Source organism: Pipistrellus kuhlii, unplaced genomic scaffold (genome assembly GCF_014108245.1).
Source record: "Pipistrellus kuhlii isolate mPipKuh1 unplaced genomic scaffold, mPipKuh1.p scaffold_m20_p_7, whole genome shotgun sequence".
NCBI lineage: Eukaryota > Metazoa > Chordata > Mammalia > Chiroptera > Vespertilionidae > Pipistrellus > Pipistrellus kuhlii.
In genome coordinates this window covers 25,383,918-25,396,835 of record NW_023425573.1, presented here as the reverse complement: position 1 = coordinate 25,396,835, position 12,918 = coordinate 25,383,918, and the positions used below count along the sequence as shown (strand labels likewise).

Sequence of the window (12,918 nt, the reverse complement as noted above, 5' to 3'; positions counted from 1 at the left end):
ATTATTACAGAAGGAACACATGCTGACTGTTGAAAATAATTTTAACTGAAAACAAAAAGCATTTACCTTCCCTCTCCCCACTCTAGTCTACCCACGAGGGAAAACCGCTGTCAACATCAGAATCTGACGCCCCTAGAGAGGCTGGGCCGAGGGCTACACACGGATCCAGGGCCCACCGCCGGACCCACCTCAGCTGGTTCCCCTCTTATCGAGGCTGCGAGGAGGATACAGGACCCCGTGCTACAGATGAGGAAGCTGAGGTGGGAGAGGGGACAGTCACACTACCTATCCTCACTCTGGCTGCAGACGCTCCCCCTCACCACAGAGGAGGCCTTTGCCCCCTCCCTGCTCGGAAGAAAGAGCGGCCTGGAGCAGGGTGGGGCCCTTTGAGGTTGGGCCCCACGGAATGGTCTGACAGAACGGTCTTGGCCTAATAAAGGCCTGCTCAGTTCAAGCTGCTCATCCCAATGTTGTTTATGACGCCTCCACCCAAACAGACTCGAGAGTTTTGTTTTTTTCTAATGTAAACATTTATTTAAGAAGTACTACGGAGGAGAGATGTGGATTCAAAAAACAGAGTCATATACAGAAACAAAATGTACTGGACCAAAAAATGAGAGAGAGAGGAGAGAACCCATAGGCACTGGAGAGGGAGGGGAGTGGAAAACTATTTACATGTCACTTATGAGAGAGCAAGTCTACAAGAGTGTAATACCAAAGTATAAATGTGAAGTATAGTGGCACGTCATGTGAAGGAAGCTTTCTGGGAACATGAGTTGCCAGAAGGCATGATCCTAATGAATCACCCACAGGAGGACAAGGAGTGCCGGCAACTGTATACAAATGGGCCTGACCACCAATCATAGCCTTCAGATTCTCTCTCTAAACCCCCTCTTCCCAGGAGATAGAGAAACCTTTAGGTTATTTTTGTCTCACTGCCTTGAAGAAAAAGATTAACAATCACTTCCTTTTGTTCAGAAATGTACCAAGTTTCTGAGACTTGCACCTATTCTCGTTTATATGAAAACTATCCAGCCTGGGCCTGGTGGCTCGGTTAGTTAGAGTGTCATCTCAATACGTCAAGGTTAAGGGCTTAATCTGGTCAGGGCACATGTAAAACACAACCGATGAATTCATAAATAAGTGGAAGATCAAATCAATGTCTCTGTCTTCCAAGAATGAAAATAATAAAACTTCGGTCTCTGGGAACTCATCTCAGCTGCACCCCCACACTGTGATCCCTTGAAGGGCACGAAGCCCCAACTAGGGAACTCTTTTACCAAATATTCCAGCGCAAATTGGGTACCAACACTGCTCCCTGGGGAGTACAGGAGTCAGCAGGGTGAGGAGAAGCTGTCTGGCTAGTGCAGTCTGCTCTGGCACCTGGGAGGTACCCCAAACTGCTCCGGGAGGTCCCAGCAGCCCTCCCGTGGCAGATTTGCTGCATGGGGAGCTGGCCCTTAGTCTGAGTAGATGCCCACCAGCCCAGGAGATTGAGGTATACACCCAGAAAACCTGGGATGTGTTTACTCCAAGCCCCTGCCCTGTGAGTGTTTCCCCCCCCCACCATGGGTGTGGCTCTGGGGAAGCCACCTGAGGACAGAGTAGGGAGGCAGCAGGTGTCAGCGGGTTCTAATGGGACATGCTGCTATGGTGGTCTTGAGCTCGGGCCCAGAGGCCAGAACACACAGGGCCCTCTGGACAGTGCTATAACCATGAATGGCCCCGGGGCTTCTCCTTTAGGGGGCCCCCTTTAGCTCCACGTGGTCTCTGATGGCTGCTGATGCTGTGAGGGATGCAGCCAGCTGTAGGAATTCCCGACCAGTGGGACCCCTTCTGCTTCTGTGAGGTAGAGAAGAGGGCCGTCTCCATCGTTTCCTGGGCTCTGAGCACTTCCAAAGGGTCTACAATGAGTTTCAGGACACTCAGAGTTAGTGCAAAGTAGTCAAAGTGGTGTGTGAGTGTGGGTGTGTGTGCTCCAGTGATGGGGGCGGGGTCGACAACACTAATCACATGCTAAGTGTTGTCTGTGACCCCATGTTTCCCAGCCATGCTGCCTTGACCCTCATTGCTCATTTGATAGGATAGCAGCCCTAGACTTATTTTATTTTACTTATTCACTAGAGACCGGGTGTATGAAATCCGTGCACATGGGGGGTAGGGGGAAGGACAGTGCGGGGGGGGGGGGGGGGGGAGATCCCTCAGCCCAGCCTGCACCCTCTCACAATCTGGGACTGCTGGCTCCTAACTGCTCGCCTGCCTATCTGATCGCCCCTAACCACTCTGCCTGCCTGACTGATCTCCCCTAACTTCTCTGCCTGCCTATCTGATTACCCCTAACTACCTCTGCCTTGGCCCCCGCCGCAGCAGCTTCATCCAGAAGGACTCTGGAATGATGTCATTTGGAAGGTCATTTGGCTGTCTGGTCTAATTAGCATGTTAGGCTTTTATTGTTATAAATTTTTGCAGCCCTGGTCTTAAAGGGTACACTGGACTTCCTCATCTGGGGCTTGGTAGTTAACTCTCTGGTAAATCCCAGAATCCTTTACTCCCAGGAATTGGAGATCATCTGCCCTGGCATGCCTGAAACCTCCCTGTGCCTAGAGCTATGTTTATATGTGCAGTTCCTGGGAAGGCAGGCTGACGGAGGCTCTGAGAGGGCCTAACTCCCAGTTTCCAAGACCAGTCTCATGGGGCTGGGGGGCAGGCCTGAGAAAATCTGGGGGAAGAGGTCTTTGTTTCCAGTTGTCACTAAATGGAGATAATCCCACCCAACTTTCTTGAGTGCTGACCACATGCCAGCCCCGTGCTAATAATCTTCACGCTCCATCTCATTGCATGCTCACAGTAGTGATAACAGTGGTTAGTACATTCTACGGAACAGAGGGCTGAGTTTCCTTCAGTTCCCACAGCTCAACGGCACCCTTTCTGGGTCCGGGGCTTTGTCCTTAACCCCTCCCAGTGCTTCTCAAAGTGTGTGATTCTGGGGCTTGGGGCTCTCAGGAAGGCATCCCTGACCTCGCCCAGACCAAGTGAATCAGACCCTGAGAGGAGGCCCAGGAGCTAGTGTGTTAGCCTGTGAGGCCCACATTTCTAGGCCCCTTTGCCAGTTCCTGATGTTATGCTCTTTAGCTGAAATAACTGCCAGCTCAGGAGCTGGTCAGAGGAGGGAGCGAGCAGGGAAGGTGCTCCTTGCTGGGTTTACACGTGTCCAGTTTGTGGGAGCAGGAGGAGGCTGGGGTCCCGGCATTCATGGTTCCTCCCTGCCGACAGTTCCCTCCTTCCCTGTGGACATCCTGCAATCAGATGAGAGGGGCCTGGGGGACATCTGAGTGGGAGGGTATTGAGGGTGACAGGATTTAGTGAGGGGCCCAGGAAGGCAAGTGGGAGCCAGGGAGGTCCAACATCAGGTTAGACTTGTGTTCTTTTTCAGAAGGAAGGACCTACAGAAGGTTTCGAGCAGAATGGCTGCGTTGGGGGTTCAGGAAAACTGGGATGTGGGAGCAGATTGGAGGGAGAAGGGAGTTCCTGCAGTAATCCTGGGAGGACCGAGGACCTGGACTCGGGCTGGAGGACCGCAAGGGAGAAGGATGGAGACTGCTGTCCTGGGGCAGGGAATGAAGAAAGAGGAAAGAGGCTGGTGTGAAGCCTGGGAGGCAGGAGGGGACCCTTGGAGTCTCATTGACTCCCGAGGGGCCAGTGGGATGTCCTTGGAGGCTCCTCTGAAATGTGGGGTAGGAGGCGGTGGGCTGGAGGGACACCCGAGTAAGGAGTTACGCTAAAAGTCAGCACGGACAGCGTGTGAGACCCACATCACCCAGACTTCGTCTCTCTGAAAAGCGGGTTGTTGTGAGGTTCAGAGAGATAAAGGTGCTCCTGGAAGCCCCTGTCAAACGCTTGAGAACACAATGATGTGGTTAAGGTGGGTGTGTGGGTGGCCCCAGAAGAGGGTGTCTGGAATCAGAGGCGGGGCGGGCGGGCTGCGGGGAGGGGAGGGGGGCGGTCCTGCCCTCTGGTGGCGGTCCTGGACCGGGCACCCCGGCCACCGCCAGGCGGGGCGGTGGGGCGGGCTGTGGGGCCGGCCGCCCACGGTTGTCCATTCTGCCCATCCGCTCTCTCCTGGCGCCGCAGCTGCCGGTCGGGTGCGCTCCCGCCGCTGGAGCTCACGGCCGCCGACGGCATGGTAGGTGAGCGGGATGCCGGGGCGGGCAAGAGCGCTGTGGCTGGACCGGGCGTGGGGCGTGGGTAAGAAGAGGCGGGAGGAGCGCGCACTGGGTCCTCCGGGTGGAAGAGGTCTGAGGGTCCGGTTGGGGCGCCCCATCTCCGAGGGACTCGCGGGTGATTTGTCTTGTTGAGGCAGCGCGCCGCGGGGCGACCCTCCCCAGGGGTGCAGGGAGCCTCCCTGGATGCTGGGTCTGCGCTGCGCTGATCCAGCTCATCCCCCGCCTCCCGACCAGCCGGGTAGCCGAGGCAGAGGCTGCGCTTGAGTTGGATGAAAACGCGCCAGGATCCCAAGATGCGGGGATTATGTGTGGGAGGGGTAGGGAGGCTGTGGGATTCTATTTGGGAGGAGGAAGATACCCTGATTAAGAGTGACTGGGGGACCCTATGACCCAGTTTACTATCTCACTGGAGTAAAAATAAATAAAGAAAGAAAGAAGAAGAAGAAGAAAACAGAGAAAGGAAAGAAAGGAGAGGAGAGGAAGTGGAGAGGGAGAGAAGAGAGGAGAAGAGAGGAGAGGAAGGAAGAAGATGCTTGGGTCTGGGAGAGCAAAGCACCTGGAAAAGGAAGTAGTTGAAAGGTGGCTGCGGGGGGTAGGTGGGCTACCTGAGGCCCCAAGCCCAGGACTGAAGAGAGGAATGGCGCTGAAGGAATCGGGAGAAGGTCCGGGAACCAGCCTGAAAATCCAGTTGCTGGCGGGGAGGGTTGATGGTGGGGTGAGCCTGGAGAGCAGGCTCCGGAGGACAGTCTGGGGGACTGCCTTTCCTTTCCATGTGAGGAGCAGGGTCATTTACTGGGCACTGAAACAGAGCTCCCAGAATGTACCAGGTGCACTCCTGAGAACTTTGTGTAGACTCTCATTTAATCTTCACAGAAACTATAAATATAAGGTAGGCTCTCTCTATCAACACCCCCATTTCACAGATGAGGACACGGAGGCACAGTAAGGGGAGGTAACATTTGATCCCAGGACAGTTGTTTAACACCATGGCCTTGGTTCTTAATCACTGTATATGGTGGACTGGCAGAGACGGGCAGTCCGAGAGAGGAGAGGGAACCCTAGAACTGGCAGTGTTAAGGGTGTCAAATGTTTCTACTTCTAATCGTTTAGGTGATGGAAAACAGAAACAAGAATGAACTCTTGGCTATGGCCAGCATTGCTTAGTGGTTAGAATGTCAGCCTATTCACCAGAGGGTCTCAGATTCGATTTTCAGTCAAGAGCAGGTACCTAGGTTGCAGGTTTGATCCCCACCACCCACTCCCACCCCGGTCAGGTGTGGGAGGCAACCAATCTCTCTCTCTCTCTCTCTCTCTCTCTCTCTCTCTCTCTCTCTCTCTCTCTCTCTCTCTCTTTCTCCTCTCCCTTTCACTCTCTCTAAAAATCAATGGGAAAAATATCCTCACTCCTTCAGTGAGGATTACAATAAAGAACTAACTTTTGGATCAGCGTTGCCATCTGTTAGCCCTGAGTCCTCTCAGTGACTCAGCGCCCTCTGTCACTCAGTCCCCTCAGTCGGATGCTGATAAACCTGACCCGTCCATGTGTCAGGCAGGCCTTTTTCATGGATTAAACTCTCTCAATCCCCCTAATAAGGAAATAGCTGCAGAGAGGTTACCAGAAAATTGGTCACACAGCCTGGGGCTGGGGAGGCTGGATTTGAACCCAAGCAGTTGCCTACTGAGTCCTTGTTCTTCAAGACCATGTGATACCCGCACATCGCCCATTTTACAGATGCCCAAACTGAGTACCTGTCTCATAGTCTGCGGCTTGAAAGGGGAGAGATTCAAGGGAAAACTGCCGATGGCAAAGCCCATGCTCAAAAGGATTCATCATTTAGTCAAGGTTTCAATAGATTGAGACATTTCAAATTGAAGTCCACTTTTTATCTTTTGTAAAAATATGTTTATTGATTTTAGAGAGAGAGGAACATCAATCGGTTGCCTTCCGTACACATCCCAACAGGAATCAAATCCATAATCTGGGTATGTGCCCTGTGATTGGGAATCAAACTGGCGGGTCATGGAACAACTCTCAACCAACTGAGCCACACCAGCTAGGGCTTTATCATTTTGAAGATGTACTTTTATTTATTTAATTTTTATTAATCCTCACCCAAGGTTATTTTTTCCATTGATTTATTTATTTTTTATTTACTTATTTTTTATTTTTTAAGAGAGAGAGTGGAAGAAAGGGGGAGAGACACAGAGAGAAACATTGATGTGAGAGAGACACATCAATTGCTTGCTTCGGGGATCGAGTCTGCAACAGAGATACGTGCCCTTGACCGGAATTGAACCTGAGACCTTTCAGTCCATGGGTGACGCTCTAACTGCTGAGCCAAACCGGCTAGGGTAAGATGTACATTTTTACATCTCTGAAGTTGTAATGCATCTTACAATGGAAGACAGACTTCTTTCTCAGCAGTACATAAATGATGGCACCTTTGGTTTAATGAGTTACAACAGAGCCAGGGTTCCCTAAGTGACTTTTCTGAGTGTCTCTGTATTCTGTCCCACAGGTTCCTTTCTGCCTCAATTGTTCCATCTTCCCTGGAGATGTGTCCCCCAGGGGTGCAAGGAGCCCGGTGCTCTGCAATGGCAGTGGGGCGCGGGAGCCCTTTGAACCTGAGGATTTGAACCTGACTGATCAGGAGCTGAGACTCAAGTATCTGGGGCCCCAGAAGACGGATCTGTTACTACCCATTTGTGTCACGTACCTGTTGATCTTTGTGGTGGGCACCGTGGGCAACGGGCTAACCTGCATGGTCATCCTTTGCTACAAGGCCATGCGCACGCCCACCCACTACTACCTTTTCAGCCTGGCCGTATCAGACCTGCTGGTGCTGCTCCTAGGCATGCCCCTGGAGCTCTATGAGAAGTGGTGTAACTACCCCTTCCTGCTGGGCGCTGGTGGCTGCTACTTCCGCACACTGCTCTTTGAGACAGTCTGCCTGGCCTCTGTGCTCAATGTCACTGCCCTGAGTGTGGAGCGCTACATGGCCGTGGTGCACCCACTGCAGGCCAGGTCTGTGATGACCCAAGCCCATGTTCGCCGGGTGCTCGGGGCTATTTGGAGCCTTGCTGTGCTCTGCTCTCTGCCCAACACCAGCCTGCATGGCATCAAGCTGCTGGATGTGCCCTGCCGGGGTATAGTGCCCGACTCGGCTATGTGTATGGTGGTCAGCTCAAGGGCCTCCTACAACCTACTCATGCAGATCACAGCTCTGCTCTTCTTCTGCCTGCCCATGGCCATCATCAGCGTACTCTACCTGCTCATCGGGCTGCAGCTGCGGAGTGAGAAGCTGCTGCTGCTAAGGCAGGGGAGCAAGAGCAGGGTCCAGCAACTACAGGATAAGGGTCGGATGCAGGTGACCAAGATGCTGTGTAAGTGTTGCTGCTGGGAACGGGGGCTGATGGAGATGGTGGGTATGAGTCTGGGGCTTCCAGGGCCTGGAAGGAGGGGCTGCATCGAGTTTATGAGGGTAAGGCTTGGAATCACATACCCCTCCGAGTGCGTGTACGCACAGGTGCACATACACAAGTGCATGCATGCTTACTGTTTTAGAAACTAACACCAAAGGCAAATGCTAATGGCTTCTGGCAGGATCAGCTACATCATTTGCAGGGTGCGGTACAAAATGAAAATTCAGGTTTCTTGTTTAAAAAGTAAGATGGTCAGGATAGCAACAGAAGAGCATTGAACCATTTTAAACTCGGGCCCTGTGCAAATGCACAGGTGGCACACACATGAAGCCAGCCCTGGCTCTCGGGCCCAAGCCACAGTCAGGGCAGGCAACATGGCTGGGCTCCAGGATAACAGAGTTGTTCATGTCATCTGGACTCTCCAGGTCTCTCATCTTGGCTCCTAAACACATCTTTATTTTATTTTATTTTTTTATTTTATTGATTTTTTTTACAGAGAGGAAGGGAGAGAGATAGAGAGCTAGAAACGTTAATGAGAGAGAAACATCGACCAGCTGCCTCCTGCACACCCCCCACCGGGGATGTGCCCGCAACCCAGGCACATGCCCCTGACCAGAATCAAACCTGGGACCTTTTTCAGTCTGCAGACCGATGCTCTACCACTGAGCCAAACTGGTTTCGGCCCTAAACACATCTTGGCTCTGTCCTTTCCTACGTCACTGGAAGGCATGGTCATAGGCTTTCCTGAGGAACCGTTCTCTTTCCTTAGTGGCTATTGAAAAGTTCCAGGGAAGGATTCTGATTGGTGGGGTTAGGTCATGGCCCATCCTCAGGCCAGAATGACAGGCTGCTGAAGTGACTACCCCCACAGAACCATATGGGGGGTGGTCTGGGAGGATCTGCATATGCAAGATGATGAATTTCTTCCATCTATGTTTGCAGTTCCCTGGGGACCACACCAGTGATCATTGTCTAAAAGAGGATTGTCGGGACGGGTATTTGTGAGGGTCAGAGCATAGGAGAATCAGGGCAGAAGTGTGGACTGGGGCCAGCCAAGGCATGCAGCTGGGTTGAGATTCTAGATGTTACTGTGCTCTAGACTTGGTTCTTTTGTAAAAAACTGTGGCCCTGGGGAAGCAAGACAAACTGATACTAAGACAGTCATTGATTTCCAGCCCATCTCATCCCACCTTGCAGGGCCTGAATCAGGTGGGGTGAGCCAGGGCAGCACAAGCTGGTGAGGCCTTGGTCAAAGCCATGGGATCACAGCCAGCTAACTGAGGACTGCCCCGTTCCCAGAGAGAAGCCTCCCTCCCCCCACCCTGGGTGTGGTGTTCCAGAGTGTGGTGCCACTTGCCATCCCCTGTAGTTCCTTACTTGCTTCCCAGCTCTGCACTGTGAAGCCTTTACTACAGACCAACTGGCCCCTGCCCACCCTTCACCCCTGCTCCTGTTTCCTCCAGATCACAGGGTTCAGGTCTGAGTCTGCTCAGCTGGGATGGTTTTCACCCTGGGCAGGAGGGTGGGAAGATGTTTCCTTAAAGCCACCTTGGTTGCTGGCCTCGACTCTGGCTTTCTTCTCTCCCTCCATCCCTCCCTTCTCCACCTTCACTTTCTGAAGGCCTACTAAACAGCAGGCTGTGTGCTGGGGACAGTGAAATCTGGGATTACAAGCAAAACCACACTGGGCTGACACTACAGGGGAAAGATAGTCAGCTAAACAAACACAAGAAATAAGAATCAAAAATCAAGGCAGCCCTAGCTGGTTTTGCTCAGTGGATAGAGTGTCCACTGAGCAGCGTCGGCTTGTGGACTGAAGGGTCTGGGGTTCGATTCTGGTCAAGGGCACATGCCCCGGTTGTGGGCTTGATCCCCAGTAGGGGGCGTGCAGGAGGCAGCCAATCAATGACTATCTCTCATCATTTATGTTTCTCTCTCCCCCATTTCCTTCTTCTCTGAAATCAATTAAAATATATATATATAAAAAAAAATCAAGGCAGACCCAGGGACAGAGACTCAAGAAGATCATGGCTGGTTAAGACTAGGGCTGGAAGGAAGCTGGGGAGAAAGAGTGAAGACTTTGCCCACCTGTCCTGTTTTTTGCTGGATGGTGGGGGATGGGACCTCAAGCAACGGCAGTTAGTACAGGGCAAGATATTCAGCTGGGCCTTGGAGAGCTGGTGGCTGGGGCTGGGAAGGCTCTGGGGCAAGTCAGACAAGAAAGGTGTTTGTGTTTATGTTGCCTTTCACCTCCATCTATTGCTGTCTGAGCATGAGCCCCATTCTTCTGCTTCTCTCTGCTTCCTCATTAGTAAGCATTGTCCAGGATGGGCCTTAGCCGCACACTCTGCATCACGCTGGGGCTTTGTGTCCAGAGCTTATAGTCACCTAGTTTCAAGCTCCATGGTGAGATAGTCAAGCTGGGCCAGACTCAAGTGTCCATGCCTGGCCCAGTGGCCTGTGCCCAGGGGCAGTGCACATACCCACTGCCCACTCAGTGACAGTAGTGAGAGCAGCCTCTCTGATAGGGGTGTGGCCAGGGCAGGCAAACTTCCAGATGGACAGTGGCATGGGTAGCCTGTGGAATAGGAGGGGAGGTGAGAATGAGCAGACCCAGACTCCCTTCTCTGCCCCCACAGTTGTGCTGGTCCTGGTGTTTGGCATCTGCTGGGCCCCGTTCCATATCGACCGTCTCATGTGGAGCTTCGTGTCGCACTGGACCGACTGCCTGATGCTGGCCTATTCGTACGTACATGTCATCTCTGGCGTCTTCTTCTACCTCAGCTCAGCTGTCAACCCCGTGCTCTACAGCCTCATGTCCAGCCGCTTCCAGGACACCTTCCGGGAGGCCCTGTGCTTGGGAAGCTGGTGCCGTGGCCACCGACGACGTCACAGCTCCCGCAGCCTCAGCAGGGTGACCACGGGCAGCACCCTGTGTGACATGGGCTACCTGGGCAGCAGGGCCCATCCTCTGGCTGAGGGCCCAGCTCAGGGACAGCAAGAGACTGACCCCTCTCTCCATAGAGAAGCCCCAGAGCAGCTTCACCTGGAGGCACCAGAGGGCCACCTGCAGTCACACCTGCCCTCCTCTTCGGTGATGTCTTCATGCCCAGTCCCCGCTGCAGGCACCTCAGTGACTCCTGCCCCCACCATGTCCTAGAAGGGATATAAGATTACCCTCTAGGCCCCGAGGCCTCCACGTAAAGTCCTTCCCTGCAGGAACATCACAGCCAGTGAACTGGCACAGCACACCTTCATCACAGCCACCCTCCTGCCAGTTTCCAAAATGTTTCCCCAAGGCTCTACCTTTCCTCCCATTTTCTGTCCCTTTCTCGCTCATGGCCTGCGCTGGGACCCTCCTCCTACCTGACCCCTCCCTGGCCCAGTCAGCTTATTCTGTTCTGGGATCTCTACTAGTGGCACTGTAGGGTGGCAGGGATCCAGGCGAGACGTGGCCACCTTTGCTGTGTGGCATTAAGCATATCACCTCACCTTTCCAGGCCTTGATCCCCTCCCTGCCTGCAAAATGAAAGGGGCCCCGATGTTCAAGTGCCACCTTCTGCCTCTTTAGCTACATTTTCTGCGAGTGTGCGTAAGTCACTGCTGTAGTGAAACCCACTGACACCCTCAGATTACCAAGGCGGAAATTAAAGTCTCCAGTACACCCTCACCACCCCACCCCTCTGCCTCCCTGACCTTCCTACGCACCACCTCCCATGCCCCCTTCTGGTTGCACAACAATGTGAACATGCTCAAACATTATTCAACTGTATGATTAAATGGTTAAGATAAATTTTGCTGTGTATTTACCACAGTTTTAAAAAATCTAAGATAAGCAGAGATTTTCATTTATTTTTTTAAAGCCCCACACAAGAGTCTGTAATACTTAGTAATCATTCGAATTATTTCTCTCACTGTTTTTAAAACTCTTTTTTTTTTTTTTCTTAAGAAATGAGAAAGATGAGACCAGATTTAAGGCATTTTGATCCTAGGAACATTTACATTCTTCTGACAGTCTAAACCTCTTCAGCACAGGCCTCACCCTCTTTCAAGTTCCTGCACAGGGCAGAGCAGGACAATTGGGGCTGTTTAGGAACAGATGTCAAAGCCAATATCCTGTAGAGCAGCGGTTCTCAACCTGTGGGTCGCGACCCCTTTGGGGGTCGAACGATCCTTTCACAGGGGTCGCCTAAGACATCCTGCATATCAGATATTTACATTACGACTCATAGCAGTAGCAAAATTAGTAATGAAGTAGCAACGAAAATAATTTTATGGTTGGGGGGTCACCACAACATGAGGAACTGTATTAAAGGGTCGAGGCATTAGGAAGGTTGAGAACCACTGCTGTATAGGTACACTATGAAGTATTTACAGGCAAAATGATAGGATGCTTGGGATTCACATTAACATACTCAAGTGAAAAAGGAGAAGGGGGAGTGGGAAAGGAAAGGGGTGAGAAGGTAAAAGTGGGGCAGGGAATAGTTGAGAAAAGAATGGCAAAAATATTGAAGTTTTGCCCAAGTTGGTTTGGCTCAGTGGATAAAGCATCAGCCTGTGGACCTAGGTTGCACCCTCAGTCCCCAGTAGGGGGCGTGCAGGAGGCAGCCAATCAATGATTCTCATAATTGATGTTTCTCCCTTCTCTTAAATCAATAAAGATATGTTTTTAAAAATATTTAAGTTTTGAAGCTGGGTGATGGGTAATAGAGGATTAATTTTTAATTTTCTCTACTTAATGTATATTTGAAAATATTCACAATAAAATGTTTTTTAAGTTTGCAATAAAGATTCACATATTTCTCCATCAACGTGACTGCCTTTATTAACAGCTCTCAGCACCTGAAGACCGGGGGTTTTCTAAGGTGGGCCTCCCACGCTGGCGTTGTGAACTTAGGTCTCATCAGCAGGGAAACGTGGGCGAATTCCTTTCTCCATAGCAGCAGCTGGGAGGCTGGGCGTGGAGGGACGGGAATGTCGAGGCTCTCTGCCCCAGTCGACAGGATCCCGACACAAGCGGGAACAGGAAAGGGAGGGCCAACATCCACAGCCCCCAAGATCGGCACACGCGGCGCCAAAAACGTCCGTCCCAAGGCGCAGGCTCCGCGAGCACAGGCCTCGGAGGGGCCCTTCGGTAGCCGCGCGCCCACCCCCGAGTCTGCGCCGGCCTGGCACAAAGAGGGCCCCTGCTCGCCACCCCTATTCCTCCGCCCGCACCCCCGCCCGACCCAGAAACGGAATCTCCAGCCTCTCTTCCGGCGGCCGTGGCCAG

The 12,918-nt window shown here is 52.3% G+C and overlaps 1 protein-coding gene across 1 annotated transcript; it reads left to right on the top strand.

Moving 5' to 3' along the window:
- The first annotated feature begins 4,071 nt into the window (after positions 1 to 4,071).
- Positions 4,072 to 11,845, top strand: NMUR1 (neuromedin U receptor 1). The gene is made up of 3 exons (XM_036421452.2): positions 4,072 to 4,183; positions 6,743 to 7,607; positions 10,286 to 11,845. The coding sequence occupies exons 1-3, from the start codon at positions 4,181 to 4,183 to the stop codon at positions 10,804 to 10,806; spliced, it is 1,389 nt and encodes a 462-aa protein (XP_036277345.1). The 5' UTR covers positions 4,072 to 4,180; the 3' UTR covers positions 10,807 to 11,845.
- Positions 11,846 to 12,918: the final 1,073 nt, after the last annotated feature.

What these genes read in the sequence shown, in the direction of transcription:
- NMUR1 (XM_036421452.2), top strand. An exon ending in GCAGGTGACCAAGATGCTGT is followed by an intron (nt 7,608 to 10,285) that starts GTAAGTGTTGCT and finishes CTGCCCCCACAG; the next exon opens with TTGTGCTGGTCCTGGTGTTT.